The 19,598-nt window shown below is 35.6% G+C and overlaps 4 protein-coding genes across 7 annotated transcripts; 3 read left to right on the top strand and 1 right to left on the bottom strand.

The window, feature by feature from the left end:
* Positions 2,412-5,652, top strand: LOC109715743 (probable protein phosphatase 2C 62). The gene is made up of 5 exons (XM_020240885.1): positions 2,412-2,565; positions 3,151-3,405; positions 3,747-4,023; positions 4,758-4,912; positions 5,290-5,652. Exons 1-5 carry the CDS (start codon positions 2,533-2,535, stop codon positions 5,425-5,427), a joined length of 858 nt encoding a protein of 285 aa, XP_020096474.1. The 5' UTR covers positions 2,412-2,532; the 3' UTR covers positions 5,428-5,652.
* Positions 8,947-10,150, top strand: LOC109715839 (auxin-repressed 12.5 kDa protein). Its single transcript, XM_020241035.1, has 3 exons — positions 8,947-9,122; positions 9,253-9,475; positions 9,767-10,150. The coding sequence occupies exons 1-3, from the start codon at positions 9,020-9,022 to the stop codon at positions 9,801-9,803; spliced, it is 363 nt and encodes a 120-aa protein (XP_020096624.1). The 5' UTR covers positions 8,947-9,019; the 3' UTR covers positions 9,804-10,150.
* Positions 11,053-15,642, bottom strand: LOC109715550 (mitochondrial arginine transporter BAC1). 4 transcript variants are annotated; one of them, XM_020240633.1, is made up of 10 exons: positions 15,460-15,642; positions 14,220-14,309; positions 13,057-13,158; positions 12,837-12,941; positions 12,662-12,751; positions 12,380-12,580; positions 12,204-12,302; positions 11,541-11,684; positions 11,400-11,438; positions 11,053-11,236 (listed from the first exon to the last, which is right to left on the bottom strand). In XM_020240633.1, exons 1-8 carry the CDS (start codon positions 15,598-15,600, stop codon positions 11,550-11,552), a joined length of 963 nt encoding a protein of 320 aa, XP_020096222.1. In that variant the 5' UTR covers positions 15,601-15,642; the 3' UTR covers positions 11,053-11,236; positions 11,400-11,438; positions 11,541-11,549. The 4 variants fall into 4 exon arrangements, with proteins under 4 accessions (XP_020096222.1, XP_020096221.1, XP_020096219.1 ...); XM_020240632.1 differs by having other exon boundaries at positions 11,053-11,411; XM_020240630.1 differs by having other exon boundaries at positions 11,053-11,438; positions 15,460-15,640.
* LOC109715549 (putative pentatricopeptide repeat-containing protein At5g06400, mitochondrial) lies at positions 15,615-18,956 on the top strand. Its single transcript, XM_020240629.1, has one exon. It carries the CDS (start codon positions 15,755-15,757, stop codon positions 18,863-18,865), a length of 3,111 nt encoding a protein of 1,036 aa, XP_020096218.1. The 5' UTR covers positions 15,615-15,754; the 3' UTR covers positions 18,866-18,956.

Genomic DNA, 19,598 nt, shown 5'->3' with positions numbered 1-19,598 from the left:
TATTCCTCTGTACTTTTATGCTTCTTTTTAATAGGCATGGGCATGTCATGTATTTAGTAAAAATAAAGAAGATATATGCTAAATGAATCATTTTAACACTAAAAAGGGTTCTTAAAAATACTTCAAAAAGCCTATCAGGATCCCTAATCAGGATAAGCTACAACCATAAGAGGACTGAATTATGTGGTGGGCATGCTCTTAGGCATGCTCTCACTTCTATATAATTACATGAGAGGTTAGGGACCAATATGCAAATTATACAAATCTGTTCGGCCACCGCTCTCCAAAAAAGAATTAAAAAAAAAAAGAAAAAAAGAAAAGGGAAGCTCGGTCCGTGATTCTTACTTCAGTCAGAGTGCCCCCAATAATACGTCCCGCGTCAACCGATCCCATCTTGCCCGGAACTGATTGCATGCACCCGGTGTACCGTACACCACACTCGAAAACTTTAGTTCGTAGGTATCTAATCAAATTTTAGCTCTCATTACCTTTGTACTGTAAAATTGGGCATATATTTTATATCCTATCCGTTTAAGAATTGAAATAATTCTTTTTTAGTATTAAGTAGAAAAAAGTAAGTAAAAAATTGTGATTAAGACTAGTCAAATAAAATTTTTTTTGAGAAATAAATAGTACGCTACCTACTTTATTCATTAAAAGAATGAATTAGGCTACATAGGTGAGACAATGCCAGCCTCGAAAAGGGGCGGAAAAAAAAAAAAAATGTTCCTCTACTGTTGACCACTACCGTCGGTCCGGCAGAACTTGGTCCCAAATCTCCATCAATTGTTTAATAGATCTTGAATATATGAAATAAAATTGATCTTGAATTGATGAAATATAAAATCTATACTATCTATAATACTAAGCACTTGGTGCTATCGAATTTTTTATCGTTAAATTTACCACTTTGATCATTTGCATTCGTTACATATTATTCAACTAGCCACTACCCATTCAATCCTAGGGAATTATTATTATCCTAACCGTATATTTTTTTATCCAAAGATTAAAAATCTTATAACACCAAGTGCTTGGTACAGTAGCCTAATTTTATATAGAATTTTCTATTAAATTTTTATGTAATTTGAATACTTCTACACCGTTGAACTTAAAAATGTGCCACATCGACCGTTAAAATAGTCATTTTTTAGACCTTTTGATCGCTTAGTAAATGATGTCAAAAAAATCTAAAATTTGGTTTCTAGATAGTTCCAATAGGGTAGATCATATTTAACGGAGCTGATCGTCGAATCGAACGTTCTATCATCGAAAACAACTTACAAGCACGGAGCCTCCCGTACTTTCGAAAGTACAGGAAACGGACTCATGTAGAGCTAGGCTCCTATGCTTTCGAAAGTACGGGAAGCCCCGTACTTGTAAGTTATTTTTGATGATGGGACATCCGATTCGGCGATCGGTTCCGTTAAACTTGATCTACGCTATTGGAACTATCTAGAAACCAAATTTTATAATTTTTTGATTTCGTTTGTCTAGTGAACGAGTAGCCTCAAAATGAACGGCTAAAAATGAAAATCTCATAAAAAACAGTGATAAAGGATTCAAATTATAAATCGGAAGTATTGATCTCGCTACTGATGTTAAGTAGAATTTTTTATTAAATTTTCATGTAATTTGGATACTTCTACACCGTTGAACTTAAAAATGTGCCACATCGACCGTTAAAATAGTCATTTTTTAGACCTTTTGATCGCTTAGTAAATGATGTCAAAAAAATCTAAAATTTAATTTCTAGATAGTTTCAATAGAGTAGATCATACCTAATGGAGCTGATCGTCGAATCAAACGTCCTATCATCGAAAACAACTTACAAGCAAGGAGCGTCCCGTATTTTCGAAAGTACGGGAGACAGACTATATATATATATATATATATATATATATATATATATAATAATATGAGTTCCTATACTTTTAAAATACAAAACAATTGTGATTGTAGATTTTAGCCAATTGGATAAGAGATATTGCGGTAGGATGATGTGGGCCCCTAGGGTTGAGTGGTGGTTCGTTGAAAGTTAAATTAAACGTGGGTTGAAAATGATCCGTTGAAGTTAAATCTAACAGGTAAAAAATTTATAAGCAGCCAAGTGCTTGGTGCTTTTACAAGCAGCCAATAGCTGGACTATATATATATATATATAACTATATCTATATATATATATTAGTATATATATATATATAGAATATATATATATATATATATATATGTTTGTTAATAGATCATTTTTTTTTTAGTACCACACAGAGTGTCTAATATCTATTAAATTAGATTATAATATTTAGGCACTACAAAACAAATATTATATGGGACGCACATGATGTAAAGGATACACCAGGTGCATGCAATAATTTCTCGATTTTGGTTATTATTTTTCCCTTTCTCTATTTGGTTGTGTTTTGTTTTTGAAGGCCACCTTTGTCTCTCTCTCTCAAGTCATTTCTCTTCGCAATTTTCTTTTTCTTTCTTTCACTGTTATTTGCCCAAAGTAGGACCAGTGGGTTAGCAGAGATGACTGGGAAGGAGATCCTGCACAAAATTAAAGTAATTAAGTTCTAGATTTTGTTCATTTTATTTAACCTTTTTTTTTTATGTATTTTCCTTTTCATGGGTTATTTGCTCATTCAGATCTATTAATCTATGTGCAATTTTCAAAATTCCTTGCTGTTTTTTCTAATCTTTTAATGCAACTTTTCTAAGGATTGATTAAGAATTATCTGAAACTCTTGGGTTTGGAGTCGATTAATTGATACATGGAGTCCATAGAGGGTTTTGGGAAAGGATTTTTGTAAGAAACTTGTGTTTATGTCCTTATCCAAAGGGTCGATCTGATAGAAAACAATCCAAAAACAGTCGCAACAATTCCTCGGTGGATATCAAGTGAATCATAGAACATGTCAATGATGGGGATCTAACCCATTAAACGAAAAATGGGGAAAAGAACCTACGATTTTTTTGCGTTGTGAGGATTAGAAAACTTGATCTGATTTGCCATTTATTGGCAGTTTTGCGCTCGCATTAGAGTCCTTTTAGCTAATTGTATATGAATTTTTTCTTAAATTTATGGTTAGTGATGACGGTTCAAGTTCAGGAATATGATTCACTTGAAACATTGCATAAAACCTTCAGGCTAAAGCTGGGTTTGGATCGTCGTCGTCGGCAGAAACAGGAAAAGGCAAGTGCAAGGTTTCAGGGAAGCATATTAGTCATGGATATCACTTGGTCGAAGGGAAATCAACTCGTCCGATGGAGGATTATCTAGTTGCCGAGTTCAAGCACGTGGGCGATCATGAATTGGGCTTGTTTGCAATATTCGATGGCCACTTGGGCCATGATGTTCCGGATTACCTGCGTTCCCATCTATTTGAGAACATCTTGAATGAGGTAATCGCTTTCCTTATAGTTAAGATCTTTATGTAGTATAGCCTCTGCACTTGTTCTTACAACCGTGACCATATTTGATAAAAATTTCTGCCGATGAACTGGATGATTCCCCAACTTACGGTATATAAAAGTATTTTTTGTAAGAAAATGCACTTTTGAGGTGTATATATGAAAAATTATATGTAAATTGATGATTTTGCAGAGATATAAATGCAAAAGGCCCTTTACAGTTTGTTTATTTTGCATAATTATGTTAATTCTATATTAAAATGGCTCTCTGTGCTTGATGTTTCTGGGCTCGCCCCTCTTATTCAAATTTTGTTGTGTCATCTCTTACTCAGCCCGAATTTTGGAGTGACACTAAACGTGCAATCAAAAGAGCGTATAAAAAAACCGACGAGAAGATATTGGAAAAGGCTGCAGAGTTAGGAAAAGGAGGTTCTACTGCAGTTACTGCTATATTAATAGATGGCGTGAAGCTCGTGGTGGCTAATGTTGGGGATTCACGAGCAGTGATTTGCAAGAACGGCGTCGCTACGCAACTTTCGACGGATCACGAACCAAGCAAGGAGAAGCAGTTAATTGAGGACAAGGGTGGTTTCGTGTCGAATCTTCCAGGTCACTATCTATCTTCCTGTATTGTCAGGTTCTTGAAATGTGTATAGGGTAGGAAAGTTTTGCTTGTTCAAGATTAAGCAGTAGTTAGTAGTCATGACTCGTGAGATCTTATTTTGTTTTGCTTTCTCACATTATAGCCAGTGTATCTATGTATGGATAGATACACTGTTACTACTAGTCTTTCTTTGCATTATGCTGTTGCCATCAAAAGGTTCAATGCGACGGCAATCAGGTACCGGCAGCTCAATGGATACTAATTCTGTTATATCTATTAGCGTTTTACTTGTTTTAAAGTAGCTTTCTACAGGCTAGTTTGTTAATATCATGTTATCTTGATAGTTAACGGGATGCTCACAAGATCGTCTGTAACCGTAGCGTATTACATAATTTCGATCTTTTATATCTCTTCTTCGGAGTTTTTGGAGTGAATGGATGTTCAGAAATAATTGGTGAATGCGTCTAATGATGAAGAAGAACTGTAGTTTTTAGTTTATTTCCTCATCTTTTTCTAGTTTGATTTGATTTATATGTATGTATGTATCAGGAGAACTGTAGTTTTTAGTTCATGTATGTATCAGAAGAACTGTAGTTTTTAGTTTATTTCCTCATCTTTTTCTAGTTTGATTTGATTTATATGTATGTATGTATCAGGAGAACTGTAGTTTTTAGTTCATGTATGTATCAGAAGAACTGTAGTTTTTAGTTTATTTCCTCAAAATATATGTATGTATCAGGAGACGTGCCTCGAGTCGATGGGCAACTAGCTGTCGCAAGGGCATTTGGCGATCGAAGCTTGAAGATGCACCTCAGTTCTGAACCAGCTGTGGTGGAGGAAACAATCGATGACGAAACTGAATTACTAATTCTAGCAAGTGATGGGTTATGGAAGGTAAACTTTCATTTTTTTTTCATGATGATTTGTCGAGCATTAAAAGAAATGCTCACTTGAATTGTGTGTTGAATGTGAAACAAGAAATTAATTAGTTGTTGGCCATTATTAGCTTCGCCTCTACAAATTTCTTGATTGAAATTGGATTAATTCCTCTTAGCTTTAAGTCTAGAATGAGAGGAAGAGGTGCAAGATCCGTAAGGAGGATTCTTGAAACTCGAAATTCTTTAACTGGGAGATGCACTCCTGCATCTACTTGTTACTGTTACTATACTATTTATCTGCTATATACAAAATTTAAGGGAGATAGTGTTCTTAATTTTACGCTTTATTTAGCTTTTGTCGCACAGATTAATAATAAGAGTATTTGTGACTAGGTGATGGAGAACCAGGAGGCGGTCGACTCCATCAAAGACATAAAGGATCCCCAGTCTGCTGCCAAGCATCTGACAGAGGCAGCTCTGGCGAGGAAAAGCAGCGATGACATCTCTTGCATCGTCGTAAAATTTCAGTGACTGCAGCTTTTCAGATCTAAATCTCATGCTCAATCTGTCAAAATGTAATCTATATCCACTGTCAAGTTTGTCTCAATGTAGTAGTCCTACAAATAAGTCCATGTGGAAAGATCATGAACTGTAGAATAAGGTTGTTGAATGAATGAACTCTTAATAACATCACATTTAATGGTGATGATAATGATAATATCATATTTGGCTAACCCCAGATACCAAAATTCTTAACTGTTGGAATTTTCGTTATTCTAAATCAGTTGTTTGGTATTATAAGTTAATGAGAATTCAAATGATTCGGGAGGATTTAGTGGATTTTTTTTTTTTTCATATTTCATCCCAATTTTGTTATTTGAAGTCGGATTTAATAAGAATTTATTTACTAGTAATTATACTTTATAATATTACTCTATTATATTGGAGCATCACTCTGTTCCTGCGAAGTTTAAATGATATAAAATTTATTTAAAGAGTTTCAACTTTTTTTTTTTCAAATATAATTTTTATTAGAGTTAAGTTGTACTTGTATCAGTTTATTATTAAAAATAGCCATTTAACTCTTTAAAAAAAATTGATTTGTCCTACATTCTAAAAAAAATTAAACTTATTTCAAATTTATATTAATGATTCAATTTTTTAAAATAATAAATATGAGTATGTAGGTAATTATTATTCCAAAACTTAAAATTGGTAAAATAGAACTCTCCTCGGTACAGAATCCTCCGTTTCAAGCCTCCAAACGAGCCGAGCCGAGCCGACACGTGTCGGCGAGCGAGGGAGCCATGCCGAGTCCACACACAGTCCCCGGAGTCCGGACGACTAGATATTTTGTTGGGTGGGGCCCACCGCGTTATTCTTATCCGCCACGTCGGCCCTCCTCGTGAGCCGCTGGACCCGGTCTACCCCCCTCCCCCCGGATCCATTTTACGGCCCCCAGTTTCCCAGTTTCCCACCCCGAGTTCTCGTCGCCACCCTGTAAACATACCGCTGCTCATCGTATTTCGGAACTGCACAGAGAGTACGCAACATTCGAAACGTACAATTAAAAAAATATTTTATTTATTAAAATAAAATAAAACTTTATTTTATTTTATTTTATTATAATTATTTAGTTATCATAATCAAAAATTAAAAAGACATGTTGCTATATTTATATTTATTTTTATTTTTTCCTAACAACTGTAGGTGATTTTAAAAAATAAATGGAATAATTTCATAGATGCCCTTCTAGAAACTATTAATTTCACCAATACCCTTCTAAAATTGATAATATCACAAATACCCTCCAATATGTTTAAAATTATCATAAATACCCCTCATTAGTTAAAATCCGTTAAATCCCATCTGAAAAGGAGTTAAATTTTCAAAATACCATTTTTACCCTTTATTTCTTATTAATAGTAGAAATACTAATAGGTATTTCAAGATATTTTTTGTAAATCTAAATTTGAGTATTTAATATATACATATTAAATTAAATTATTAATATATATTAATTATTAAAAAATATATAAAAATTATATTTTATATATAGTATGTTTTTATCTGATTTTGTTTTTGTTTTTAGTTTTGGATTTCGGTTCAGGTTCAGTAGTAATAGTAATTTTGAAATAAATTATAGATTTTATTTTTTTTCCTATTTAAGCAAAAGTAAATCACATAACTATATGCGAGCATTGTTCCGTCGATTGAAACAAAAAGAGAGTTTTGTTCAAAAGCTAAAATATATTATATTTTAGTTTTTTAATGCGTTTAATGCAGATAAAATTATCAAGAATATTTTGATTAAAAAAAATTTTAAGCTTTCAACATTAAAGAAATATCGGATAATTCCTTAACATTATTTTCATTTAAATTTTTATATATAATTATTTATTCGATAAAATATAAATAGAGCCACTAGATTTGTTAAAATTATCAAAAAAACTAAAAACTTCTCATTTTTTCATACACTGAAATTAGTTAATTTTTTAAAAAACTAAAAGCTAATGGGATATCAACTAAAAAAATGAAAGTTGAGAGAGCTATTTGAAAATGGCATATAGTTGAGGGGGTCTCCATACATTTTAACTTAAGAAAAACTTGAGGGTAAATAAGTCATTTTAAAATTTAACCTATCTTTAAACATTTAATATCTATGGTAAAGCTAACATAACTAATAGTAGGGGTATTGATGATAATTTTTTGTGTTTATAAGGGTATGGGTGATATTTTAAATTTTATAGGGGCATCTATGATATTTTAGACTTTGGGAGGGGTATCCATGAAATTGCCCCAAAATAAATATAATTGATTGGCCAATGACGAAGTTGGCGGATCGAATGGGAACACAATTATTCTAAAATCTTAATTTGGCTCGCTAGTTCAGAAAGTCTTTAATGCAATAACTATTCTTACTAAAAATAATAACGTTCAATCAATAGTTTTTGTATTATATAAAAATATAAAAATAAATATAATTTTTTAACACATGAGTACAACACAAAATTATCAGGTTATTCTTTATTACACTCTTTTATATCTCTCGTAACAACATAATAAAATTAGTTTAAGACATTTGAGTATAGATAAGCGCATCTATAATCTATTTAAAATTTTAATCATATATTCTGATCATCTAAAATCCCAATTTACTATACTAATCTCATCACTCTTTATTTTTTTTCTTAATTAAACACTAAAAATAGTTAGTTGGGAATGATTGTAAACTTAATATTTCTGTTAGAATATATATATATATATATATATATATAGAGAGAGAGAGAGAGAGAGAGAGAGAGAGAGAGTAGGACTAGAATACTTGTAAAAGTATCATTGGGGTGATACTTGTGTATTTTTAGCCCTTGGATGGAGAGATGTGAGGTTAAGATAATGGTGGTAGGTGCTGGTAGGTGGTGGTAGGTGGAATAGTGTTTAATCCAATGGCTATTAATAATCAAAAAGTAGATCCAATGGCTTAAAACCTAATAGCACCATGATGATGATACTTGTAAAAATATCATAGCTCAACTCTCTCTCTCTCTCTCTCTCTATGTATATATATATATAGAGTTGGACTGGGCTACTATTAGTAGCAAAATTTCATTGTTGCTACCAGTTTTTTAGCCTTTGGATCAACTCTTTTCATTATTTCTAACCATTGGATTAAATACTATAACCCAGTGGGGACCATACAACCCTAGGGGGACCACTCAACTCTAACTGACTAATATCATCCTAACCCTACAATATTTCATCCAAGAATTAAAAACTTGATAGCAAAAAAAACGTTTTACTATTAATAGTATTCCAGTCTAATTCTCTCTCTCTCTCTCTCTCTATATATATATATATATATATATATATATATTCTGTGATATAACTGAGACAAAGTTAAGTTTCACCTTTACTTCAAACTTAATTTATTCTTAAAAAAAAAATTTGCTATTTACCCGGTGACAATATCATAATAGCAGCGAGTATTCTTGGTACGCTCACGGGGTGGTGACGGGATCCATTGCGGTGCTATAAACCGACCCCGAGCTTACCAGGAACAAAAGTGAGAGATCTAGAGAGAGATCTAGAGAGAGAGAGACAGTGTGTGTGGGAGTGAGAGATCATGGTGTTGCTGGAGAAGCTGTGGGACGACGTGGTGGCGGGGCCTCTGACGGAAGGCCTCGGCAAGCTCCGCAAACTCTCCACCAAATCCTTGTCTGTTAAAGGTGACGATCGTCGTCGTCGTCGTCGTCGTCGTCTGTTTGGACCTACTGTAGAGTGTAGTGCTGTTTAATAATAAATTTAATATTTTTTTTTTGCTGTGTGTTATAATTGGTGTGTGATTCTTGAATGAAGTTGACGAAGGAGAGAGCAGCGGCGGCGCAGGCAAGGGCTACCAGAGGTCGATCTCGATGCCGGCCACGCCGACGACTCCTGTGACGCCAAACACGCCGTCGACGCCGCACAAGGTGAACGTCTGGCGCAGCGTGTTCCACCCGGGGAGCAACCTCGCCACCAAGACCCTCGGCTCCAACCTCTTCGACAAGCCCCAGCCCAACACCCCCACCGTCTACGACTGGTAAATAACCTGATCAGATTGAATACATCTACTCTTAAAAAAATATATATATATGTAAATAAATAATTTATTTTGTTATATAATTTTAATATAAACTTATATCATATAAAAAATATATAAAAATTTAGTAAAAGTAATTTTTAACATGGGATCAGACATATTAACCGTCTATATTTTATCAGATAATGTATTTATAGTAAAAATAACTCTGATAATTACTGCAACTGAGAATTCACCATAAAATATGTTATTTTGTCTAATAACCTGTTGGGTGGTTGTTTGATGTTGTAGGATGTACAGTGGAGAAACAAGGAGCAACCACCGTTGAGATCGGGGAAATGGAGGAGTGGAGCACTTGGTGGTGGTGGTGGAGGTGGTGTTGGGAGGAGTAGTAAATGGGTTGTGTAAATTTTGTTCCTCTGCTGCATGTTTGCTGTTTTATGTGTGCAAATTATATCTAATCAAGGTTTCTTTATCTTTTTTTTTTTTTTTTTTTTACCTTCTTCGTTTTGCTCATGTGTAGTAGCATAATCATCCTCTAGATGGACCCCATGTTGATCATGTGTAATTTATCTCCATGGGGGTGGGTGTTGTTATGTCGGTTATTATTAAGATGTATGGAACTATGTTGAGATAAATATATAATTGTAATAACACCACCACTGCTTCTTACTATCTTGTTGGATCTTAATTATCCTTGCTTTTGACTGTTTGATTGTTAAAAATGAAAGATTTTGAAAGGTATGTTAAGTTTTTTTATTATTCGACAAGGATGGGATGTGGAGTGATTAATGGGATGGGCAAGGTTACATCAATTTAGAAGGGTGGGAGGAGATTTTTCTGGATTAACTTCCATTAGTTTAAGCATCTGAGAGTGAAGTGAAGTGGACTAAAGGTAACGTTAGGTAAGGCACAATTATTGTATTGTTAATGGTACAACATATTGTTAGAGATAAGATCAATGTCACCATCAAAATTATTTTTCCGATAAGATGGAATTAATATATTTTTCTATTTTCATGTAGAATAATTTGGATTGAAGGGCCCCACCATGCTGAATCTAGAGACTTCCAAAGTGTGGGAGTCTATTAGATGCTTTAATTATTGTTCTCGAGAACACGGTAACACAAGTCACATATACTTTTTGAAAGAAAAAAAAAAAATAATTAGAATTACTTTCACTTTCCATCTAAAAGTTTACACAAAATAGACAAACATTTATCAAAAAGCAACCTATTATATAATTAGGTAAAAACGTATAAAATTTTTATGCTGCTTAATTAATATTTTAAAATTTTAATTTTACTCAAAATTTTAATTTATTTAATTTGAGTCAATTAAATATATTTTTAACTTCAAAAATTAAAGCTAATTAGTTATTTTAATAAATTTTTAACTACGAGAGAATCGTATAAAATATACTCATTGAATTTGTAAAGATAATAAAATTTTGAAGTCAAAATATTATTAATTATTAGTTAGTAAAATCAAAATTTTGAGAGATTGAATATTAAAATCAAAATGATGCATATTTTGGATTAGTTCTATATGTTTTTACCAGCATAACATTAGTCGTGGAGAGAGAAATATAAGTTCATATTCTTTTTGAACTAATAATTAAAGATGCCAACCAAAAAATAGAGAAACTAGGGTTGCAAAATCTTACAAAACAACCTCATCACTATTACTACCCTTTTGGAAATTCAAGGGAAAATGAAAACCTGATCCAGCACTAGCAGGATGAGCGCAAAGCCTAATCATCTAAAAGAAAAAAATATATAAAAAATCAGAGTGTTGAAAGCAACTGGAATTTAAGGGATCAGTATTTCATTCAGATAATTTTCAAAAATTTCTGAATGAAAATTTAAAACTCAGAGAGATCAAAACCGTCCGAAATACGAAAACGACGCAGTAGGAATTCCACCTGGAGTTTGTTCTGAAAAACTTCAGATCAGTAAAATTTCTGAAGGATTTCCACAAAGAAAATGATGATAAGTTGTCTGATCACTAAACATATGAATTTAATAAGATATGACAAAATCTAAATGCTCGAAGATCGACTCACAATCGTAATTTAGGCACGCCTGATGCCCAGTAACTTGGCACTAAATTCCCATGTTACGATGGCGGCAGCGTTGGCAGGAAATGCTCGAGCCAACGTAGGCCCAAGACCAGCATAGCATCCACTCAATCCGGCTCTGCTGTGTATCTGAAATTTTGAAAAAAAGAAAAAAAGAAAACAATAGTAACAAGTTTTTTAAAAGTCGCATGAAGCGAGTTTCGAGATATATTTGTTCGCGGTTTCGGTTGCGATCTGGGCTACAAGCGGGTCAATCTCAGCAATTTTGGTGCTCAGTTCTGTCTTGATTGAAAAGTTAGCAAACTTTTCAAAGCAACCATACAAAACTGATGAAATCATAACAAACAAAAATTTCTCAACATTTTGGTAGAATAAATGATGCCTTATGCTCTACTTCCGTGAGTAAAATAGCGAATTCTCTCATCCCCATCTATCATGTCTATACAATGTAAATGGCCCATGGATGAAGCAAATGCAACTACATAAGATTATTTTGACCAATTGGCCCGTTTTTAGATTCAGATTTGGTTTAGGATGCTAGTTTTTGGGACAGTGGAGATCCAAACCGAAACACATTTTGGTACCAGAATTTTCTGCCAAAACTTACAAATCACGCACGAGAGGACAAGAATAGAAAAGGCTACATACCAAGCTTATAGTCCGAAAGGGATTACGGCTAGGATGTGTATCAGAAGAAGTCTGAATTACTGTTTTTGCAACATCATACGGGAGAACAGCTGACCAAAACTGCAAATGAGAGAATTACTTGTGAAAGGAAATATAACCTATCTCAATGGAAAAGGAATAACATTTTTAAAACTTACGGCAACCCCAGAAATTCCCCCGGTTATGATGCCAATCCCCACATCTCTTAGCACCACCGACTGTTCGCTACTAAAAAATGGCAACGAATCCAAATGCATATGCATCCAATAACGAGTAAACTCATAAGTGCTAAAGAAGACTGCATTTCCGATTGATTCTCTTAGTAAAGTCGCCAAACCGCCACGAAATAAGCCTCTAACCTAAGATGCAGAAGCCTATGACTTCATTAAATAGTTTAAGTATGAAGCTGTGGGCAGACGAAGAAAGAAAGTTAAGCTCACCCCTTCATTCTTTAGTGTCTTGCGAGCACAATCTAGAGGGCCGGTGTATTTAGAATAGTTTGCATCCTTCCCTTGAACTTGCATTCTACACTGGAGAATTCTTGGCATTACATGTCAAAGGCACAACCTGAATCCTAAGTTGGAGGAAGCAAGTATAAAGCATCAAGTTGCGTACCTTAATTAGCTCAGTTGGACACAAAATGGAGCTGATCAAAGCCCCACTAAATCCTGCAGAAGGAATAATTACCTCAAGCTTTGGCTTACTGCTCTGAGCTTCTCCCTGCATATGAAAATGAGAGAACAAAGCAAGCAAATTTCACACATATGGATATTATTCTACAGCTTGAAATAAGAAATTTGTCTGTTAAGTCAAGCCTAAAATAAAAAACAAGAACCTGCAATAATTGCTTCACTTGAGTGTACGTGCCAAAGAACAGGGAGCTCTCAAATGCTATTCCAACAAATGTAGATGATGCACCTTTATACAATCCTCTTATCTGCCAAGATAAACAGTTGTTAAATGTTTTCGTATACTTAGAACAATGTAATCTCTTTCCGACAACAGGGCCAGTGATCGTAACAAATAGTTTGTATGCAAATTCACGGGGTCTAGAGGAGTGTTATAAAGGCATACGATCAGTCATGGGATTCAAGTAATTGGTCAAGGCATATTAAAAATCCTCAGATAGAAGTATATAGTTGATGCTTCAATTAATAATTGGATCATGAAGCAAATGTTTGATCTAGAAGTCCTTAATATTCGAGGCAGAAAAGTTGGAAAGGTGAAACATTGTTAGGTCATATATACTTTTTAGTGCTTGTTTGGCCTTGCTTATAAAATAGCTTCTCTGCTTCGAAAAACATTACCCAGCCATTTTGCAAACAAAAGAAGTTTTTGCTATGGCAAGAAGATGAAATTATCTGTTTAGTCCCAAAAAACACGAGCTCCATTTAAAACTTATGATTTCACCATGGTAGAAAGTTGGTATGGTATTTTATTCAAAAAGTAGTTAGGGCTTTTTAAAATAGCTCTACTCAAACAGCTTGTGCTGAAGTGGGCCAAACAAACTCTTAGTAGTTTGATACATCAAAATATATAACAAAAATAAAAATATAAAGAATAATAAAATAGGCCAAATTTTCCAATTTTAATATGAATACACAGTAATCAATTTAGTATGCTTGTTATCAAAGGTTAACAGAAGTGCCTACAAGTTGACTTGTCACATGATTCTTTTGCTGAAGTGTTTATCACCTTATAGAGCCATATTGATTCTTCAATACATTTTTGGAAAGCCTTGCATTAAGGTAGAAGGTGTAATGAGCCTCTGTCAACTACTACTGAAGATTTCTTCAGATTGTAATTAGCTTCAAAAGCGAACTTATTTATTACTTCCATTGAAATAAAATTGATACGAAATTATTTGCAACACTAGAGGATTACCAAAATAAGCACACTATTGTTTATGTATGTTGGAGCACAAGTGTGTAAAAAGTAGCATAATGGAATTGATGTATACTTGTTGAGAAAAAGCAAAAACAAATAGAAGAGACTTACGCCTTCCTCAATCAGGATTCGGCTAGTGCAATGCCAAGCATTCTTGTACACCTTCACACTTGTTTTAGTATTGTGCGCTTGTAGTTTCACCTGTCAAGTAAAAGGTAAAACTATTCAAGACCTATTGAAGCAAACCAAGAAACAGTTACAAACGTATTCACAAGTTTGTGGATCGAACAGGAAACAATATGTAAACAAAGGGTATATGGTGTCATAGATACGATATGCAAGTCAAAGAGTGTACATAGCGGTGCATCTTTGGTGCGACTGACTAGACCACGGATATAAGAACACAAGGCCATAAGATCATGAGACTATTTAGGTGAAAATAGTATTTTACTTGGTATAGATTATACATGCTTAGTTTTATTTTTATTTTTTCTTTTTTTCCTAGAATTGGAAGAATTATACAACTTAACTCCAGCCATTTATCTATAAAAAGCTTGCCAAGTTTGTAGTAAGTTCCTCGCAATCATACTTCAACATGAGTCGATCTTTATTTCTCAGAAAATTATGGTAGCAGTAGAGCTAGGCTAGAATGCCTCTAGAAGTAGGCGAGGTTGTTTACTTCCGCATTGTTTTGGCAATAGGGCATCCAAATCGACGATCCACACCATAAAAGTTAATCTAGGGCATTTGAACTTCTTAGGTGTCTTGCAATTTTACGACATTGTTTGCTTAGTATTCGAGTGGTCTCAAGATTATCAATTTTCAATGGCTAATATAAAGTGAATTTGAGACCACTTGATCACTGACAAGTGATATTCTAAAACTGCAAACTCAATTCCTAAGAAGTTCAAATAGCCAAGATCAAGTTTAACATGGATCGTTGATTCAGATTCTTCATTGGCGAAAATGATATTCTAGCCTAACTTGTAGCAGCACTCATTCTTTCCAAGGATTTGTCATATGATCTGCTTCATCAGCTACTCTCTTTGTTTTCATCAACTAATTTCAATGACCGATATATGAGTACATAAATGGCTATATCATCAAAGTTGCTTTGAGCAGCACCATCTCAATATAACTACTCAAATGGCTACCTCATCAAAACAACACATTTTCCTAACCTGCATTGAACTATGATCCAGCAAAAGAACACATTTTTACAGTTGTAAAACAAGATGAAACTAAAGATTGTACACAAAATTCTTACAAAAAAAAAAAGAAACAGTAACAAAATTTTGAGAACAAGTTTAGAAGATTAGGTTTCGAAGAAGAGATAATGATTATTAGAGACCTTGACGGTGTCGAAGGGGTGGCCGGTGACGACGGTGGCGACGCCGGCGGCGAAGCCCGCCGCGTACTCCTTGGCGGCGTCGCCGGCGCCCATCGCTGTCGCAGCTGCTCCCCTCAAAATGCGCCTCTCATGCTCGACCATGTGCCCCTGAGAAGCCCCTTTATTTTTATTTATTGTTTCGGTAAATATGCATGGAGACCCCTCAACTATAGAACATGATGAAATGGCCCCTCCGTTTTAACATATTCGGTTTACACACGTAACATGCTTCTACCATTGTTAGAAGTTGGAGACGATGAGAAATGTGATCAAACCCTTCGCCTCTCATTCCCTTTTCTCTCACCATTTCAACTCGTTGAGAACTCTCTCATCCAACAACAAACCCAATCCCCCCTCCCTTTACCAAAACATTACCAACATCATCTTCTCGCCGGAGGATGGTTTTCCTAGTTCCGACGATGGTAGCGAAGGTGTTCGACAAATTGCACTAAAGAGCTCTCGCTCTTCAAATGCAAAACGAACTCATGTGGAAGCTTCCGATTCGAAAGATGTTGACCGTGCTTTTGGTGAGAATTCTTATAGGGAATCACACACTCTGAATGCTAAAGATAGTAGCCAAGGTGTTCGACGAATTGGCCCAAAGAGTTCATGCTCTCTAAATGCAAAACCAACCATGTCGGAGACATCTTCCGAAGATGTTAGTCCAATTGTGCACAGGATTACGGAAATTGTGCGGTCAGAGACGGCCGGAATCGGCATGGAACGGCGCTTGGATGAGTTGGGCTTGTCGTGCGGTCCTGATGTCGTTGAAATGGTTCTGAAAAGGTGCTTCAAAGTGGGCCACTTGGCTCTCAGATTCTTTAACTGGGTCAAGCTGAAACCAGATTACTGCCACACGACAGAAACATACAATGCAATGATATACATAGCCGGCGAGGCCCAAGAATTCGATTTGGTGGAGAGGTTGATCGCCGAAATGGACGATGAATTGTGCCCAAAGGACATCAAAACATGGACAATTCTCATATCGCATTATGGAAAAGCGGGGCGGATAGGAAAGGCGCTTCTCGCTTTCGAGGCCATGAGGAAATCGGGCTGTGAACCCGATTGCGGGGCTTATAAGGCGATTCTCCGTGCCTTGTGTTATGCGAGGAAACCCGAGCTGGCAACGGAGTTTTACCAAGAAATGACTTCCAAAAACATGGTAGTTGATGTAGGCTTATATCAAGTGCTTATGAGTTGTTTCGCAAGATCGGATAACAAACAAGCTGTTCTTTCGCTTCGGAATGATATGATTAAGTGTGGACAGGTTTCGGAGAATGAAGCTTATACTCGAGCATTGAAGTGCTTTTGCAGCTTTGGGAAGCTAAAAGATGCCCAAGAGGTATTCGAGGAAATGAAGAGAAAATCGCTGGTCGGTTCGGACGCTTATGAGATATTGTTGAAGGGCTTGTGTAGAGAAGGGAAAGTTGATGAAGCTATAGAGATGATAGAGTACATGAAAAATGAATCCGCTGTTAGCAGTAGAACTTATGGGTTTCTCATTCATGGGTTCTTGAGTAAAGGTGATATTGGAAAGGCGATAGATGTGTTGCATCGCGTAAGAGAAATTGGGTGCCTTCCTACAATATCCTCTTATACTGAAATTATTCAGCACTTATTTAGCTCTGATCAATATGAAACGGCGTGCGAGCTGTACGAAGAGATGCTTGAGAGCAGTATACGACCGGATATAGTTGTCGCCACGGCTATGGTCGCCGGACACGTTCGTCACGGCCAAGTTTCCAAAGCATGGTGTGTTTTTGAGGCCACGAAGGAGAAAGGCTTACGGCCCACGTGGAAATCTTACACAGTGTTCATCAAGGAACTGTGTAAGGCTTCCGAACCCCTCGAAGCCTTCAAGCTCCTAAAAGCAATGTCGGATTTGGACATAAATGCAACTGATGGGATCTTCGGTTTGGTCATAAATTCTCTCACTAGAAACGGCTATTTTGAGAAAGCCGAGGAAGCCGAGAAGATAAGGAGATCATTTAAAGTCGATAATTTAGAAAGCAAAGCCATTTCTCAACCAGTTGATCATCTTTCTCATGAAGAGCACGTGATTTCAAGTTGTCCAGTTGCTCCAGTAAAGGAGGACTTTTCGGACGATGATGTACGAGAAGTATGCAGGATTCTATCTTCTTCCGAAGAGTGGAGTTCAACACAAGAACAATTGGCGAGGAGAATGATTAGTTTCACGCCGAACATGGTAGATGCTATTCTTCGACGATGTCAGAGGCACAGCCGAGCTGCATTGCAATTTTTTTCATGGATAGGGAAACAAACAAACTATGCACACACCACAGAAACCTATAACATGGCGATCAAGTTAGCCGGTTCTGCAAAAGATTTCAAGCACATGAGATATCTTTACCAAGAAATGAAAAGAAAGGGCCTCTCTGCGGCCGCAAACACATGGACCATCATGATAGCTCAGTATGGCCAAGCCGGTTTGACAGAGCTCGCGTTGAAAACTTTCAAGGAAATGAAGAGCGAGGGCTATAGACCGGATGGTTCTACATTTAAGTATCTTATAGTGTTTCTGTGCGGCAAAAAGGGTAGAAAGATAGAAGAAGCAATGAAGATATTTCAAGAAATGAACCAAGCTGGATACATGCCGGATAAGGAAACAATCGGAATCTATCTTTCTTCGCTATGTGAATCGGGAAAACTTGTCGACGCTAGACGAACTATCATATCCCTGTGTAAGAGAGGGTTTGAAACGCAACTCGCTTATTCGATGCTCATTAAATCGTTATGCAGGGCCGGGAGATTAGAAGAAGCTCTTTTGTCAACAAGTGAGCTTGCGGAACTCGGATGTAGAATGGATCAATACGTATATGGGAGTATTATTCACGCAATGCTACGGGGCGGTCGAATCGACGAAGCTCTCGATAAGGTGGAGGAAATGAAAATGGCAGGTGTTCCGGTAACTACGCAGATACAAACTTCGCTGGTCGTTCATTTCTGTAAGGAGAAAGAGATCGAAAAGGCGGTCGAAACATTTAAGACAATGAGAGAAACCGGTTGCGAGCCAACGGTTGTCACTTATTCAGCTCTGATTCGCGGTTTTATGAATGCGGGGATGGTTTCGGATGCTTGGGACATTTTTCGGCGGATGAAACTGAAAGGACCGTTACCGGACTTTGAGACCTACTCGATGTTCATGACTTGTCTGTGCAAAGGCGGCAAATCGGAAAATGCACTGCTTCTCATTCGCGAGATGTTGGATTCTGGAATCATACCAAGTGCAGTAAACTTTAGGACTGTGTTCCATGGTTTGAATAGAGAAGGTAAAACTGAATTGGCTCAATCTGTACTCCAAACTAAATGGCTTTTAAAGAGAGAAAGGATGTTCTTGAATTAAGTTTTAGTTATTGTATGGCTTTCTTTTTTTTTTCTCTCTGAGAAAGGTAATTATATTGAGGCTTTCACTTAATTTCTCTATGAGTAAAATATATAGATAGTCCCTGTATGATGACGATATAGCAATTTGGCCCCTTTACTTTTCATTTTAAGCAATTTCGTTACCGAACTTTCACATGTATTGCAATTTTATCTCCAATCTCCAAAGCGGATTTTTTATTATTATTATTTCTTATTTTATGGAACGACCATTTTATCTGTTCTGTAAAGGTGTCTGGCTGAAATTTGCTTAGTCCAAGCAGGACTTAAAAGGCTCTTTTACAACAAAAATCAAGAACTTTCTTAGTGTTTGAGTAGGGGTGTAAACGAGCTGAATACGAGCGAGCCGGGGCCGGCTCGTGTTCGGCTGGTTTAATAAACGAGCCGAACACGAGCTGATCGTTAAAGTATTGAGCGAAAATTCAGTCTGTGTTCGCCTTGTTAATAAAGAGCAAACACAAGCTGGTCACGAGCTGCGCCAACAAACAATAAGTTAAAAGTTATAGATTGAATATATAAAAATAATTTTATAAAAATTTATCATTAGACTTTGATCTAATAGTTGAAACTTTATATATAAATGAGTATTTTATAATTGAGCACGCCTTTACATTTTTATTTACTAAAAATCAATAAAAAATATATATTATATATATAACTATTTATTTATATTATAAATATAAATTTATAATTAT

Source organism: Ananas comosus, linkage group 9 (assembly GCF_001540865.1).
Source record: "Ananas comosus cultivar F153 linkage group 9, ASM154086v1, whole genome shotgun sequence".
In the NCBI taxonomy this organism is placed as follows: domain Eukaryota; kingdom Viridiplantae; phylum Streptophyta; class Magnoliopsida; order Poales; family Bromeliaceae; genus Ananas; species Ananas comosus.
Note: the sequence above shows the minus strand (reverse complement) of the source record. Positions and strands in the feature narration are given on the sequence as shown.